At 42.1% G+C, this 16511-nt stretch overlaps 3 protein-coding genes across 6 annotated transcripts; all 3 read right to left on the minus strand.

Moving 5' to 3' along the window:
• Positions 1–2795, minus strand: LOC141012450 (uncharacterized). Its single transcript, XM_073485936.1, has 3 exons — positions 2563–2795; positions 2173–2434; positions 1–2063 (listed from the first exon to the last, which is right to left on the minus strand). The coding sequence occupies exons 1-3, from the start codon at positions 2587–2589 to the stop codon at positions 592–594; spliced, it is 1761 nt and encodes a 586-aa protein (XP_073342037.1). The 5' UTR covers positions 2590–2795; the 3' UTR covers positions 1–591.
• Positions 2796–4390: 1595 nt separating this feature from the next.
• Positions 4391–11389, minus strand: LOC141011399 (uncharacterized). 2 transcript variants are annotated; one of them, XM_073484545.1, is made up of 5 exons: positions 11066–11389; positions 10535–10920; positions 8430–9382; positions 6165–6378; positions 4391–6077 (listed from the first exon to the last, which is right to left on the minus strand). In XM_073484545.1, the coding sequence occupies exons 2-5, from the start codon at positions 10896–10898 to the stop codon at positions 5698–5700; spliced, it is 1911 nt and encodes a 636-aa protein (XP_073340646.1). In that variant the 5' UTR covers positions 10899–10920; positions 11066–11389; the 3' UTR covers positions 4391–5697. The 2 variants fall into 2 exon arrangements, with proteins under 2 accessions (XP_073340646.1, XP_073340645.1); XM_073484544.1 differs by having other exon boundaries at positions 4391–6378.
• Positions 11390–12047: 658 nt separating this feature from the next.
• znf576.2 (zinc finger protein 576, tandem duplicate 2) lies at positions 12048–16354 on the minus strand. Of its 3 annotated transcripts, none has more exons than XM_073486008.1 (5): positions 16146–16354; positions 15229–15417; positions 15010–15125; positions 13988–14131; positions 12048–13844 (listed from the first exon to the last, which is right to left on the minus strand). In XM_073486008.1, the coding sequence occupies exons 2-5, from the start codon at positions 15371–15373 to the stop codon at positions 13002–13004; spliced, it is 1248 nt and encodes a 415-aa protein (XP_073342109.1). In that variant the 5' UTR covers positions 15374–15417; positions 16146–16354; the 3' UTR covers positions 12048–13001. The 3 variants fall into 3 exon arrangements, with proteins under 3 accessions (XP_073342109.1, XP_073342111.1, XP_073342110.1); XM_073486010.1 differs by lacking the exon at positions 16146–16354 and adding an exon at positions 16092–16110; XM_073486009.1 differs by lacking the exon at positions 16146–16354 and adding an exon at positions 15826–16063.
• Positions 16355–16511: the final 157 nt, after the last annotated feature.

Here is a 16511-nt window from a genome sequence, read left to right on the forward strand (position 1 = left end):
GTGTGTTAAGGTTATTTAACGGTCGACCTGTAGAAGTGATGAATCTGCACAAACAGGCAACTGGATACCTCAGTTACAAAAAAGTGTCAACCAATCTGAAGTTCATGGAAGCTATCTGCCAGTTAAAGAGAAAAATGTATGGAAACGTGTATATATATTCCTATTATTATTATGAGATAAATGGTCAAAATCATTACATTTTATGCATAATTGTCATTTTAACTCCTAGTTTTGATTTGTTTTTACTTATAATTATGACTTATCTCATAATTATGACTTTGTATCTCATTATTTTGATCATTTTATATAATATTTTTGGCAGAAATGGGCTTCCGTACAACTTTTATCTAATCATTAATCTGAAAAACAGGCATAGTTTAGTTTCAGAATATAAGATATGAAGAATCCCCTCTTGAAATCCTTTTAAGAAGTCACACATTTGTAACTGAAACACTTGATTTAAGTCTATAAAAAAGTGGTGCAATATCAAAGACTTTTCAAATTGAAACGAGTAATAATACGGTAATAACACTAAATGTTTTTGACCTCTATTTGTTCTGGTGTTTCGATGTTTTTCATGTTGTAATGTATTCATAGACTGCTTTTTCCGACCCTCTCATTTGTGCTTAACTCTTTCCTCTGCCCCTCTTCCTCCTCCTCTCTCCCCTCAGAGGAGTAGTGCATCAGAGTCTGGTGTCTGTTCCTGGACGGAGCGTCCTTAAAACGCAGCCCACAGTCTTCACATGCATACAGAAGCCCCTCTCTGTTGCCGCCTGGGTTTGTGCCCTCTGACTGAGATTTGCTCTCAAGCAGAGCCAAGGAGGATGACGCAGGAGAATCTCTGACATTTAGAGCTGCATGTGAGTTGCTTTCTGGGCTGTTGGGTGTGTTTAACCCAGCGCCTGCTGGAGGAAAAGTCCTGGGACGCCCGAGAGGATAACCACGGCCTGCTGGTCCCTGAGATGCACCCCCAGCCCCTGCTTCTCCAGCGTGTTCAGGGTTCAGTCCGTGGACTGTGCGGTAGTGGAAACGGATCCCGGAGCGATTGGAGAAGCCTTTCCCACAGAGGCTGCAGATAAAGGGCCTCTCTCCTGTGTGGATGCGGGTGTGGATCTTCAGAGCTCCTGACTGGGTGAAACATTTCCCACACTGGCTGCAGCGGTAGGGTTTCTCTCCTGTGTGGGTCCTCTGATGGGCCCTGACCCCTGCCAGATGTGGAAACCCTCTGCCGCAAAACCCACAGGAATACGGCCTTTCTCCTGTGTGAATGCGCCTGTGGATCTTCAGGGCCCCGGACTGGCTGAAACTCTTCCCGCAGTCAGAGCAGGAGTAGGGCCGGGCGCCGGTGTGCACGTTGAGGTGGATGCGGAGGTTGCTGTGCGAGTTGAAGGCCCTGCCGCACTCTGTGCAGAGGAAGCCCGACGGTTTCTGGGCGTGCTCGGAGCGCTGGTGCTGCAGCAGCTGGGACGGTCTGGGAAAAGAGGCGGAGCAGTGCATGCAGGGGTGTAGCGACAACATGTTCAGCCTGCCTCTCTCCTCTGGTTGCTGAGTTTGTCTGTGCTGGTGGTGGCACTCCTGAGTACATGCAGGTAAGGAGTGCTGACAAGACAAGCAGGGAAAAGAGCCAGGGAGCTGTGCAGCGTGAGAGCGGGCGAGCTGAGGGCAGGATAAACACGAGGTTATAGGACAGTGGTGGTGATGGAAGTGATGATGGGCGTGGGTGTGAGAAAACGGGGAGTCTGTGCCCTCCTGGTGGCTCAGGATCTGGGTGCAGGCTTGGAGGCTGCGATGGCAACACAAGCAGGGAAACATGGAGAGGTGAGACAAGGACACTCTGGAGGGAGGAGCGTCTGAGTTGTGGTCTGGGCTCTGAGTCCCTCTGTCTGCCTCCTCCCTATGTGGTCGGCCGGACGTTCTGGTCTCTAGTTCTCTGGTGCTGCTGCTCGGCTCCGTGTCCGATAAGTGGTGGCATACTGCGTCCGGACGTCTTAGTTTTAAAATGTCAAAGGAAGGTGAAGAAGTGGAGTAAGGGCAGCCGGGGCAGGTGCAGGCATAATGCACATCTAGGCACAAAAGAAGCAGGGATTACAATGACATGAAGAATATTCATAATAATCATTTTATTGTCATTTTATCATTTTTTTTATTGTAATGATCATTCTGAGCTCTCACCGTCCCTCCTGTCTCTGGCCTCTCCCTTCCTCTGTGGTGCCCCAGGCTGCATCTGTCTGCCCGGCTCTGCCTCAGACTTGTCTCGGGCAGGTCGAGGCTGTTGCAGGGCTTCAAGTGACGCACCACCACCAGCAGCACCAGCAGCAGCAGCAGTCACGCCCCACGCTGTGCTCAGCACATCTGGCTGATCCTTGGAGGTGTTTCCAGATGTGATAAGCTCTCCAATGAACTGATGCATCTCCATCCAGGAGCTCTGAGCATGCTGCAAGAAGTAAGGCACAGTTAGAGAGTCTGAACGCATTAAACGAGTAAAAACGTGTGGAAGCTTCGAGACTTCAGCTGAAAACATTGGCTCCTCTCTGATTTTAAATAACTGGGTCGTCTACTTACAATGTCGCTGCACTTGTCTTTGTCCATGGATTTAAACCAGCGCTGGTGCCGCCGACAGATCCGCCGATTATTTTTGATTGCAGGGATTTTAACGTGGCAGACAGCGGAGTTCAAAACAATGAGAGCAACACAATAATACACATGTTATTTATGACATGATCACGTCTCTTCTTGTAGCCTGCTCCCGTTAAAACATCCCGTCACCCAGCGGACATTGTAGTTCCGGGTTGTGTGATCACGTGACACGAATCGTAGTTCTTTTTTCCTTATTTTCACTTAAAAATACAAAATTCACTCGAAAAATGTATGTAAACGAAATATTTAATATTTAAAAAATTAAAATAAAACCTGTTTTCTTTTGTGTTTTTAATAGTAGCTAGCCAGCAATGTAAAGTTGGAAGTGTGGTTTAGATTGAGGAAAAACTCCAAACAGCATATTACAGGAATAGAGAGAAATTGCAATAATTATCATAAATATGATCAAAAATAAATTTAGATTTACTGTGTGAGGAAAAACAACAAGAACTTTGTTTGAACTAATTAAAGGTACACTATGTCGTTTTGGCGAAGAAATGTTAATCAGAAAAGAAAGAGCTTCACTGACTGATTTTTTTTATATGCCTAAAAAAAAACAACTTATCTTTGTTTAATGACTGATAAACTGAATAAACAAATTGACCTTAAAGGACAACACAGCTTCATACTGTTTTACTTTGTTTATATGTGGTGGACCCTGCCACCTTTCTAGCTTCAAACCTTATTTTCCTCAGAGAACAGCTTGTTTATTTACTTATAAATAAATAATTCTGAGTTTGTATTAATACCTCATTAACACTGTAACTTTAAAAATTCAGAGTTTGAATTTCTTCTCTAAAACTATGTAGTGCACCTTTTAAGAACAACTAATTCCCCAAATTAATCTCCATGTAACTTCTAACTAATCATCACAGTTGGATTATTATTCTTATGACTCGCTAATTAAAGTAGAGATGCACAATAGGATATCAGTCCAATGTTGTTGTTTTTAATTATCGGCTATTTATAGGTTATTGAACTGTAAACCATTACTGTGCTGTAAGGGACTTAACAAGCATGACATCTATTCACGCCGATACAGTCGGTAGTGATATGCACTTTTCCAGTTTGTTTGTGCACCAATAAACACAGAGAGACAAAAGAGGGAAACGAGAACGAGCACAGCACACAGCACACAGCACACAGCACATGTTCAGTGAGGGCTCATAGAGGAAAAAGACTTTAACACAACAAATCTTATTCGAGCATTGTTCACTACATCTCAGCCTTTCTTAACAGATGTGTATAAACTTTGTAAAATACAAAAACAGGAAAATGAAATCATCACTTATCTGTATCAGCCATAAGGAGCAGGTTATTCCGGTTATCAGTATTGACTTAAGGATCCCTATCATGCATCCCTAGTCACAAGCCCTATCCCGTAAATCCCCGTGGGAACTATGCTGGAGCTTTCTATTATGATTTTCTGTGTTATAATGTTCTCAAATATATGAAAACAGGATGTTCAGACGTTTTAAATGTTAATCTAGTTTAACCAGGCTGGGAAATTAGCACCAGCCTTCAGCCAAATGCTGATCAAATACGAAAGTGGCTGATAGAGTTCAAAAAACAAAATGACTAACTATTGAGTGGTTAGTGATTTCAAACACATACCGGTCAGTGGCTGGTATGTGTTCACATTTTTAAAGAGTTAATTTCCCACCCAAACTATCTCTTAAGAGTGATCCTCCAGCTCAATATGTTGCTCTCAGTCTCGTCTCATGCACACACAAACACACAAGGCGACTAAGAATGACTGATCTTACATGAAGAACAACTGTTTATTTTGCCTTGAGAAAAAAAACTTCCAGAGAAACCTGCAGACTGTAAAGATTCAGCAATGACAGAATTATTGATCAGTACCATTTATTTACATTCATTCAACAGTAGTAATAAAGGTCAAGTTCCAATATACACACAATGCACAATATTTCAAGTTTTCAGCAGAATACTATGAAATCCAGTGTTTTCATTCAACTTAATACACATTAATAAACCTAAAGATCCCCCTCCCCAACACACACAAAAACCAGTGCATAAAAGGTAATAAACAGGGATATGTTTTAATGAAGCGAGAAATCCTGCACAATATTGCATAGGCTTCATGATTGTTACAGTACCACTTTGCTCCTGTAGCCCAAGCCATAAGTGTTACCCAAGATGCAAGGAAAACAAATGCAATAATGAGCTTATCAACTTGGAATGTAAATTACAGAAAAAACAAAAATCTTTCTTAGGCTAAACGACACGGTTAAGTGTGAGAAAGACACTGGATTTCTTCAAAAGTGTAGTTATGATAGTGGAAAAAGTAGAAAAATTGCTTTGTCATAGAAGAGTATGATGGTAGATACTGATAAGACAGACATATTATATACAATATTGAATAGTATGGCTGCGTCTGAAATTCAACACTTACATTCTATTCAGTATGAGATTTTTTTTAGTATGTCTGAAAGTGCATACTACTTCTGAGGAAGTATTACTGTATGCGAACACTGTACACTGAACCGGCATAAATATCCCACAATGCAATGCAAGGGTGATGAAAACATCTACTACAAAACAGATCAAGCGTCCAAGGCAGCTCTGGCATAATGTCAATAATGCTTCCATGTAATTGTAATATTGCATTTTGCTAGGTGCAACACACTTTTTTATTATAGTTTATTGTTGGTACGGGTTACCAAGGTTACATATCTTCAACCAGCAAGGTGGCTCTCAGAAAGTGACTGATGAAGTGATTAGTAGTACAAGTATCGAGAATGTAGTGCATAGTATGTGATTTTGGACACGGCGCCTATCATTCTGGCTGTAGGGGAACACCTCTATATTTGGTTACGTAGTGACAGGTACAGTAAAAACAGAAGGTGTGTCCTTTGCAGGATTTAGACGCATCCTCTAGTGGGGAATGTGCTTACAAATGTGTTATTATTCTCTTTTTTGTTTGGCCTCATTGAAAATGTTAACTTATCTCTATCAGCATAAGCAGGAGACCTTTAAACGTCAACCTCCATCTTAATTTCTTTCTCTGTCAGCTGTCAAGATCTGGATGACCACAAATCAAGACTGAGGCTCGTCCTTAATGTCTATTATTAGTTTAGAGGAGAGATCCATGGGATCCATTCCAAACCTCTTCACTTCAGTACATGCATCTGTCTCTCCTGGATTTGGTTCAACATTCGCATTGTTGTCACTGCTTTTCATTTCCTGTCTTTCAGTGCCTCCTGAGATCTCAAAGTCTTCTGGCTCACTTTTAACAGGAAGAAGAGGAATGTCACCCACAGCAGACTTTGATGAGTTACACTTCTTAGACAAATCCAGAGGTGCATCGTATTCTGGATCCCGTTTGATCCCAGTTACCAAATCCAGGGGTGCATCGAGTGGCGCTCCGAGAGCAGCATTTGCTCCGAGGTGTTGCGGCTGGAACTGCACAGCTGAACCTGGTAGTGTTGGAGAGAGTGCAGACGGGAGGGTCAGGCCGTTGGATTGAGTCGGACAGATGGGAACAAATAAAACAAGATTGACACCTGGAGGCGGCTGTTTGTCAAGGGTTAGCTTCCATAATCCATCTGCTGGACTGGAACCTGCAGACTCAGCCTCCGTCACAGGTCCTGGACTACTAGAATCATTCACCGGTGCAGCCGGCTTAGTTACTGTGTTTGTTGGAGTTGATGAGTCTGGTTTTGGTCTTTTTGCCTCAGGTGGAGAGCTCTTCGGGGCCGGGCGTTTTTTGGGTGCACTCTAAAATGAGAAACGCAACAAAAAAAACCCCAGGGACACAATGAATTATACAACATACAAGTGTAACATGTCAGTAGAATCAAGAGAGACACGTAAGGTTTCAGTCAGAGTTTAAGTTGTAACATCAAAACACAGTACATCTCCAAAAGGACCTGTTTTGTGATCCTTTTTGTTGTTAGTGATTTAGCTCCTACATCCAAAGTCCACCCACCTTCAAAATATTTTTTGCTTATTGTTACTTCACTTGGATGTTTGAACTTCACTGTGAAGTCATCTACTGAGGAGAAAAGTTTCTCTGTGCTCACCTTCAGTCTCAAATATAAGAGGAGTACATGTGCGCAGGATTTTGTGACATCTAGTTTGGAAGCCAATCCTTGTCTAATATGCAGTTTACACTGCAGAGAATTAACTTTTGAATGAAGTGCGAGACATCTTGTGTCCAGCGGAACTGGAGGAAGTAGGAATGGATGCAGTGATTCCCCTACCGTTGTATATGGGGGTTAATTTCATTTATATCACCAAATCACAACAGAAGTCATTTCAGGTCACTTTTCCTATAGAACAGGTCTGGACTGTGTTCTTTTAATAAATAATGATGTTATTGATGTAATTTAAGCGAGGATATTTCATTTCATTTTCTTCATCGTCACGCATCTACACTTCTCCTCCGCTCTCTGTTTGACGATGGGCGGAGCTTCGCACCGGCGTACACACAAACAAACACGTGAACACACACCTACAGACAGGCACGGAGAGAAGAGGACAACATGTCGCGTCGACCCCCACTGCCTGAAAAACAGGCGAAAAATATCCACGTTTTTTAAGCGCACTCAAAGTGATTCTGGCGAGGCAAACGTTAGCTCTGCTGCTAGTAGTAGCGAGAGTCTCTCTGCCGCTGCTGGTTCAAGCACAGAGCAGAGTACATCCATGGAGCAGAGCAGCAGCCCACCTGCTTCACCCCCTCCCCCCGACAAGCAGCACAAGTCCAGTCACCATAGGTTGACAGGGTTCGACCCAACTTGGCTGTCAGAGAGGAAGTATTCCTCCTGGCCGTACAAAACTGATATTGGTAAGTACGCAAAAAAAGAGAAACAAATAAAACACAGATGGATAAATAAACAAAAGTAGATTAATAGTTGTAAATAGTTGTAAGTAATTGTATCTGTAATTTGTACAAAAAAGAAAGATATTGCAAAAGTAGTTGTAATTGTTGGAGAGAAAAGAGAAAAATATTGTCAAAGAGTGCTCTAAAGTATTGTTATTAAAATGATTCCTGTTTGTTAACCGTCAGCCTGTTTGGCCTGCTGCTCCTGCTCCAGCCCCCCCCCCCCAAACCCGTCAACCTAGGGGAAACACTGGGATGTATCTTAAGAAATTATAATGAGGTAATTGGACTTGGTGGAAATTTTATGTCTTAAAAGATATCTCGGGGGGATCTTTGAGAGTTGGCTGCCAATTTCTTGTAATTTCTTGTATCAAGATGTTGCTTTGCAGAAGCAAACTTCCAAATTCTGGGTCTTAAGAGTTTCTGCTCTTACTTTCAGCTTCAAGATGACAAATGCACAGTTAATGATTACCTGACTGCAGCAATTTTCATATCACTACAATTTCATTTTCATATGAGGTTGACTCATTCAAAGTCTATTTTTATTAGGCTGAACTGAAACCAACTGCTGTCTGGAAGGACAAGTTTAAAAATGTGTTCTTTAAAGAGTAACTTAACGCCACTGCTAAATCTTGTTTTTGATGGCCTCCAGTAGTTTAACCTGTTGTCTTGGTGCATAAATGTACAAGTGTTCTCTGGAACACAGTACGTTACATGTGCAAGAAAGCATGCTTCGGACCACACCCCACCATGCCCTTCTTGCTGGGTGTGGTCAGAAGTGTAACGGGTTTAACAATTTACCAGAGGAAGAAGTGAAACATAGTTTTTCAGCCTGGTATCAAGTTACTATTGGCTGCCAGTAGTTTTAAGTATTGTTTGTATTAAATGGGCAAACAAAAATATTTTTCCTTTCACACTTTACATCACCCTATTTGCTAACACTCACCGCAGGCTGTGGTGTTTGTCCACAGGTCTTCAGGTGGCTGTCGTAGCTCTGCTGGTGGGGAAAGCCCAGTCCACAGCTCTGACAAAGGCAGGGGGCATTCCCTGCATGACCGCCCATGTGGGACATTAAAAGCAAGGCTGAGCGGAACCCCTTTCCACATTCGGCGCATTTCAGCACCCTCTGATGAGCCCCGGCGTGTTTCTTCAGCTCTTCTGTAGTGACAAATCTCTGTCCACACTCCAAACATCGGATCTCATCCCCTTTAGGCTCCTGATTGCCCCAGCAGCCGGTGTCCTTTTTGTGCTGCTGGAAGTCCTCCTGACTGAGAAACTCTCTCAGACACGCCACACAGTGAATGCGCTGGGGTTCACACTTGTGTTGCCGGTACAGTTTCGCCAGGCGGAAGTGGCGGTTGCATCGTACGCAGGTGTAAGGCAACAAACCGAGATGGGAGAAGCTGTGTTTCAGGAGAGCATTCTTCTTAGTGAAGATCTTTGCGCAGTCTGTGCATTTAAAACTGCTGAAGCACGTCTTCTTCTGATGGCGTATGAGGGATTTTTGACAGGAGAAATTGCGGCCACATTTATCACATGCAATATACATTAGACCTTTGTGTAACTGCACATGATATTCACACTCCTTCAGGTTAGTAAACACACGTTTGCACAGGTCACACTCGTAAAACTCATCCTCAAGGTGAGTTCTTGACAAGTGGTTGTTGAGATCGTCCTGTGATGCAAAGCTCTTCAGACAGACACGGCACCGGAGGCGATCCTGTTTGATCTGTGCGTGCGTGCGCAGGTGGACTCGGTAGTTGTAAATCTGGCAGAAGCGCTTTCCACATTCGGCACAGCAGTACGGGCGAGCTCCAGTGTGCAGATTCATGTGGTCCTGAAGCTTGAATTTGGAGGTCAACTGGAGATCACAGACACTGCAGCGGTAGTCGCCCGACTCTGTGGAAAAGAGAAGGAAATTAGTTTCAATAACATTCTTGTTGTCAGGTTTCCTCCAACAATGCTCATACAATACATATCAAAAGAAAATGACACAAGTAAATAAGAAAAAGAGAATATAGACATAACACAAAAAAGTGTGTGTGTAGGAACAACTTTTAATATATTATATAGAATAAAATCAAATATAATGTCATTAAATATAATACTATGCTGGACTGGTGTACAGTAGTGAAATGATTTAACTGTAATGTAAACAGGTTGTGCAGTAATGTAGTAAATGTATAAGCTTAATGAGAACCTGTTATAGACAGGATTTAAACGGGTAATGCAAATAAATATACAGCATATACTGTGATGGTTTAAAAGCGCTGCAAGCGCAGGGCTGCCCAAAGTGGGGCCTGTGGAACAAAGCTGGCCTAAGGTTCAATTTGGACTGCCAGATGTTTTAAGAGAAAAAGAATTTAAGTAGAAATCATTAACTTTTGTGTGAACGAACGAAGAGAATCTGTTAATGACGGATGCTTTGCACAAGGTAAATTGGGATCCGAGGACCATTTTGAATTATAATAATACAATACAATACAATACAATACAATACAATACAATAGGTGTCTTTGGCCTGTGGCCCACCAATAAGTTTTAGTTTTAGCCCTCTAAGGAAAAAGGTTTGGACACTCCTGTGCAAGAGGATTCACACCAGTGTGACAACTTATTAAAGTTAGATCATGATTGAGTAGGAGAAAAAAAGATCATGATTTTATATATAAAATGTAAATGTGTGAATGATTTATCAGCACTCATACACGCACACATGAATTTTTAAAAAGGGATAGTTTTACAGTGCCCAGGTTCATCGTAATGAAGGAACATGTCACCCAGTGCAACAGCGTGGTGTATGTGTGTTATGGTAGGAGCTTTTGGTCAAAGTGGTGGTCAATGACAAAGAGAAACAAGGTGTAGGTGTCAGGGTTTAGCTGCACAGACAGTGCTTGTCAGTAGGAACAATTCATTGACGGTTTCTATCTTTTCGTGTTGACATAAGAAAATATATTTAAAACATATTCAATTACAGAAACAAACAAACTATAGTTACCGACTCTATAAAAACACACTACTGCATTCTTATGAGTCTAAGAGAATGAGTCATACCATTGTTGACTCCTTCCTCGTCCTCATCATCCTCATCGACCTCTTCTTCCTCATACATCTCTGACACGTCGCTGTCATCCGAGTCATCCTCCTCCTCTTGTGCAGTGTCACCATGTTTCTTTCCTTTGTTAACCTGTCCAGTTATCAGCTGTGGAGGGTCTGTGGTGTCAGCTCCAACAGTCAGATCATTGGCTGAGGGCTCCGACGGCTCAACATGTGCCGTCTCTTTGTCGTCCTGCTCATCTTGTAGACTTTGCGCGGGGTTTAAGGGTTTGCAACGTACTGTCTCTATATTTGAGGTCGGCAGGATGTCTGGAAATCCCAACTCTGTCAGCTGGATATCAATGGTGTATTCAATGGACATGACTGCTGGCTGGCTGAGAAGGCTGCAGGAGTCATGACACGCAGAGAGGGACAGCATTTTACTTTTACAACAACAGTCACGGGTTGAAATTCACGACACTAGTTGAGGGTTATGTTTATTAATAAACCTAAAAGATGGTATTGTAATAAATGCTTATTTAGGCTTACCTGTCGAGGGACTACATGTGTGGCTGCTGTCCTCGGTCTTTGTCTTCTTCCTTGTATCTGTTATGGAGCTTGACGAACACCTTCCTCGCAAATATCCATGGTCGACACACCTTAACGTTGCTCACCTGGCAGGAGGAGCTCGTGATGGTAATGCGTCGCTTCACCACAAAACCACACAAGGCTTCACCCTCCTTGTTTGATTTCTTTTTTTTTATCCCGAAGCAAACGAGAAGCGTATCTTATAGGAAAAAGAATCAAGGTTCGCCAACACGACGTGAAGGTAGAGAGGTAACAATTAGCAGTTTAGCTAGCAGCAGACCTACAGACTGGCGCAACCCCAGTGGATGATAGAGGGGAGCTGAAAAAGAGGGAAACAACTGAAGCGACACAAGGAGAGGAAACACCTGCGCATGGGTGAGCGCCCCTAGTGTCCTGGAGCGGTATTACAACAATCATCATATAACCAGCTGCACAGTAGTCTCAGTTCTGATTACTTTATACTGTATATTACTGTTTTCACAGTATTCTCAACACTTTTCATACGTGCAATATATTGGCTTAAACACTTATCTGCAACGTAAGTATAGCTATAAAACATATCTAGTTTAGTTAAATATTCACTGTGGAATAAAACAGTAACATTTTGAATTTTTCCTATTTTCTTATTTAGTATATTTTTTCAAAAGGGTGTTAGAAACCCTACGCACACATTAATTTTATTTCAACTCTTGCATTCAAGTGAGCATAAAAAATCCTATTTCTGTGATATAAAATATGCAAGAATTGTATTCACATTTGAATAACACATAACTGAAGTACTTGTCAAATCTTAGTGTTAAACAATTCAATGAGGCACTAATATTATATAACCTTATGATATCCGATATATAGCCCATGTTAAGGCTCCAAATCATGGATTCGTCAGACAAAATACAAGAACACGTTCCTGCATTAGAAGTGAGAACAAAGACAAAAAGGCAGGTTATTTCTTCAGCAGCGTCCCTTGGGACAGCATGTTTTATTACATTTTTGCAGTGTCCAGACACATTGCAGTGGGGGAGAGAAACAATCCAATCAGTGAATAACACATGATATACACAGTTCCTTATGGGACTCTATCGCATTAAAGAGCCATGAGTTCCATTTAAGAAATGTCTAAGACATGAAATATTATTCTAGTAAGTGAAAAGATAAATCAGGATTATCGTGGATCATTTCTGCCCACATGCCAAACACTCCACATTGAATCTGGAGCACTTAGCCAAAAAAACATTTTTAGCAGAACATAATTGGGTTATTTTAAAATTCTTCCTCAATGAGACTTAATTTAGAAAGGAACATAATCAAAATATTAAGTGTAAAAAATGCAAAAATATGAACCAGAAGCTGTACATTACACATTTCTTTTGACAAACTGTCTAAACATTCAAACATAGTATCTCTACTAGGCATCTATTATGCTTCAAAGTATGTACTTACCCAATCAGTTTTGAAAAAAACAAGAGGAAAAAAAACCCATAAAAAACATTTTGTTTTAACCACAAAGTGAGTTGAACAACTCAAAGACAAAGTAATAAATTCACACCACACGCATTTCAAGCTTAAAAAAACTGAAACAAATCATTTAAAAAGTTAATCAAAACAGTTTGTTTTTACAAATAAACTATGTTTTTGACAAAGGGTGTAATACATCGATTTAACAACATTTGGTTAGTCAATTAAAGAGATGTGTCTGTTTGTCCAAAATTTCAACAGCTCAAAATCAAAACTCAACTTTAAATCCAAGACTTGCTAAAATGTCATTCTCAAAAACCATTCCAAACTCATCTGAAACCATATTCGGGAGCATCAGATCTCCAATGTTAAAAGAAAAAGGACAATTCCTGACTAAAATCTTCAAAAACCATACACTTTCTCCAAAGTCCCCATGTCTCAATTATCTCTTTGCACTTGGGTTTTCAGGCTTTTCCTCTGGGTGGCTTTTCTCGTGAGCTTTTAAGGTGCGCTCACGACCAAAGCTCTTCCCGCAGGTTTGACAGGCGAAGCGGCCCACAGCGTGAGCACGTGACATGTGGGCTTCCAGCTGCTCTGGACGGGCAAAGCTCTCTTCACATTCGTCGCAGGGATGGGCTTTCCGCGGGGTGTGTTTCTCCTTCTTGTGAGCGCGAAGCTGAATCAGGCCAGGGAACATGAGGTCACACTCGGGACAGGGGTGCTGACGGGACGTGGCAGGATCTGCTTTAGGTTTCTTCTCCTTTCCCGGAGATTGACCATCATCCTCGGGACTCTTCTTATCTTCCGTTTCTGAATTTGCTGCAGCTTTAGAAGGACGACCACGCTTTGCTACACCTGCTTTTCCCTTTTCCTCTGCTGGAGGTGCTGCCTCCGACTCTGCTGTGCTGCTAGCCTTCACTGCCTCCTCAGGCACTTCTGCCTCATCCTTCTTTTTCCGCTTTCCCTTTTTCTCAGCAGCTGCCGCATCTTCAACTTTGGTAGGCCTTCCGCGTTTCTTGTTGGATGAAGCGGTGCCGTTGCACTGCTGACCTTCGGGGGACTCCTGGTGCACTATCAGCTCCGATTCTGTTTCAAAGCCCTGACCACACTTCTTACAGCGGTGGGTTTTTGAAGGGTCCTCAGGCTGTTCTGCAGTCTCTACGTCTGGGCGAGGATGTTGGGTCAGGCGATGAGTACGCAGCAGTCCAGCACTCCGGAAGGTTTCATTGCAATCTTTACATACCAACTGTTTCTCTGGACACACCTGTCTTCTATGGGCTGTGAGCTGTGAGGATGAGAAGTTAAAAATAAACATTTTGTAAAAGCTAGAATGTTTTTAATATTTCTACTTTGGCATTCATGGTGTTACTAAGTTTGAATTCTGCCAATGACTCCAATTTTCTAAAAATACTTTTACTTTATACTCACTTCAGAGAAGGTCTTAAAGCTCTCCTTGCAGTGAACGCATTTGAAGGGCTTGTCGTCCTTGCTGTGTGTTGGCTGGTGCTGTGTCAGTTCCTCAGATGACAGAAATGTGCGGTCACACACATAGCACGTGAACAGTGTGTTTCCCTGGGAAGACATAAAAAAGAGGAGCCAAAGTTAGAACAATTCCAGAGCAAGAGCTACTTGTTAAAGTGAAACCCAATTTAAGCAGATTCACTTTATTCACCAAGGACAGAAATTGTCTTGGGTTCCTGACAACTAACACAGTAAAAATGTATAGACAATGAAGGGCTGCGACTAACAGCTTTTTACTTCATTAATTGAGCTGACGACTATCGTCTTGATTGATTAGTTGTTGGGTTTATAAAATGTCAGAAAATGGTGAAAAAAACGCCGATCAGTGTTTCAAAGCCCAAGATGACGTTCTCCAATGTCTTGTTTTGTCCACAACCCAAAGATATTGAAGTTACTACTGAATTGTTGTTGCAGCCCTAATACAGTGTGCCGTATCTTGAATACACTCACAAAATAAAACTCTAAAATTCATAATTGACTCAAACACAAGCTACAAGTAAATGTATGAAGGGCTCTTTATGACCACATTTTTTGCATTGTAATGAAATAAACTTTACAATAATTTATAGGATAAAAGATTGCACAATTTGACAGATTGTACCTTTAACCCAGTGTGGGCAAACAACAGAAACTAATGAGTGCCTTAAACATAAGAAACCTGCTTCATTAAATATCTGAGTCACAGAAAATTGGAAAGGGGAGAGAAGGAGCAGACACTGATGACGCATCAATCTGATTACGAAAGACCATACAACTCTCAGTGTCAGCATATAGGGTTAAGAACAGATTGTGTTTATAAAAACCTGTCATAAGAAGCAGAAGTAAAGTATCTTATGTATATATAGTAAGTATAATTTCTTTTAGTTTGAGACTGACACCATCTGTCACCATTTCTACTAAATTGCATGAGCTGATATTGTGAGGCTTACCTGCTGAAGCTGTTGCTTATACTCTTCCCGGTGGCTCTTCTTCATATGCCTCTCCTTGGCTTTGGCACTGCAGAACGTGATGAAGCACTGGAAACACTGCAGATTTTCATGCTGGTCTGGAAGGACAGGAGGAGATCAATGAGGTCGTGCAAAGACAAAGATCATCTTTAAATTGCTTTCAGCGAAATGAGATAAAGTTGTGACCACTGTGCCACTTACAGGGCTGAACAGGGGGCGCAGGAGGTCCATTCAAAGTGATGGGTTTGTATGGTTCTGCTGGTTTTTCAGGGGGAACTTCCGGAGGTGGATCTGGTAGTCCCCTTCCCATCACTATCTCCTCTATGTTCAAAATCTCAGAGTCCATCGTGATATACTGGGTGGTCTTAACAGGAACTCACAACAACCTTCCTGGATTCAATTAAACAGCGCAGAAACAAAGTCAGAATTAAAGTCCAGTTACATATCAGGTTGAAACAGCAGCAGTTTGGTTGACAGCGGGGAGACAACATTGCTATAAACCCATAAATATCGTTAAATACGCATAGAATCATGTTCAGCAGATGACACTATACAAATAATTCCCCCTACTAGTTAGGTTGAGGGAGCTGTAAAAACAAATTTGTTTGTAGAAACCACAACGTACTTAGCCTAAGGGTTGTTTATCTATTAGCCCAGTTTCCCCACAGGAATCACTCAAGTTTCAGCTCATCCTGGCTAACGTTACGCTGCTGCCTTTAAGGCCGCGCGCTAAGCTAACTAGCTCCATGCGAGCCTGCAAGCATCCGACAAACACCCCGCTGATTAGAAATACTTAACGAGTCCAGATGATGAGCTGGAACCGCTTTCAGACAACAGAACCGCTTCAGTTTGATGTCTGTGCACGTAGCTAACGCTAAAAATAAAGTATCAGGCTACCGAGCGGGCTATTGCTAGCTAGCTACCCGTTAGCGCTAACAACACTGGCTGCCATTCAAAGAGGATCGAAGACTTTTCCTGCCTTTTCACACGCCAAGTTTTAACTCGTATTTTGGCGCCTGCGTGCATTTGCTGTGTGTCGATACGGAGTGAGTCAGTATATGTACCTATAGCAAACGAGTTGAAATACAAACACAAAATTGAGAAGCCGTTCACGTTACCTCTAACCGCTCTTTGAAGGTAGTTTGACTGGGAGAGTTGACCCCACAGAAGCAGAGCGGATAGATCGGACACTTCCTGGTGTGTGGTTGTGGGAGCCGCTGGTACAACTAAGATGGCTGCCGCTGGAGGAGTCCTCGGTACTGATGTTCAGACGTGAGAAAACATCCAAATGTGAAACACACTGACGCCAAAGTGCTCCGTCGCTGACACAGAGGAGCAGTTTGTATCGCGGTGACTGCGGGAATAATCGTAAACCTTTAATGAAAACGAAGCACATGACTTCAAAAGTTCTACAGGGTAACAGCCTTATGATGAAGTATTGTGTTTTTAAAATATCACCACACTTGTTCGTATATTAACTGTTT

Source organism: Pagrus major, chromosome 17 (assembly GCF_040436345.1).
Source record: "Pagrus major chromosome 17, Pma_NU_1.0".
Lineage (NCBI taxonomy): Eukaryota > Metazoa > Chordata > Actinopteri > Spariformes > Sparidae > Pagrus > Pagrus major.

Coding starts and splice junctions, on each gene's coding strand:
- LOC141012450 (XM_073485936.1), bottom strand. CDS start 2,589: ATGGACAAAGACAAGTGCAGCGACATT. Junction 2,435..2,562: donor AAGACAAGTGCAGCGACATT/GTAAGTAGACGA, acceptor TACTTCTTGCAG/CATGCTCAGAGCTCCTGGAT. Junction 2,064..2,172: donor GGCCAGAGACAGGAGGGACG/GTGAGAGCTCAG, acceptor TTTTGTGCCTAG/ATGTGCATTATGCCTGCACC.
- LOC141011399 (XM_073484544.1), bottom strand. CDS start 10,898: ATGTCCATTGAATACACCATTGATATCCAGCTGACAGAGTTGGGATTT. Junction 9,383..10,534: donor CGAGGAAGGAGTCAACAATG/GTATGACTCATT, acceptor TCTTTTCCACAG/AGTCGGGCGACTACCGCTGC. Junction 6,379..8,429: donor GACAAACACCACAGCCTGCG/GTGAGTGTTAGC, acceptor TTCTCATTTTAG/AGTGCACCCAAAAAACGCCC.
- znf576.2 (XM_073486008.1), bottom strand. CDS start 15,373: ATGGACTCTGAGATTTTGAACATAGAGGAGATAGTGATGGGAAGGGGA. Junction 15,126..15,228: donor TGCGCCCCCTGTTCAGCCCT/GTAAGTGGCACA, acceptor CTGTCCTTCCAG/ACCAGCATGAAAATCTGCAG. Junction 14,132..15,009: donor ATAAGCAACAGCTTCAGCAG/GTAAGCCTCACA, acceptor ATGTCTTCCCAG/GGAAACACACTGTTCACGTG.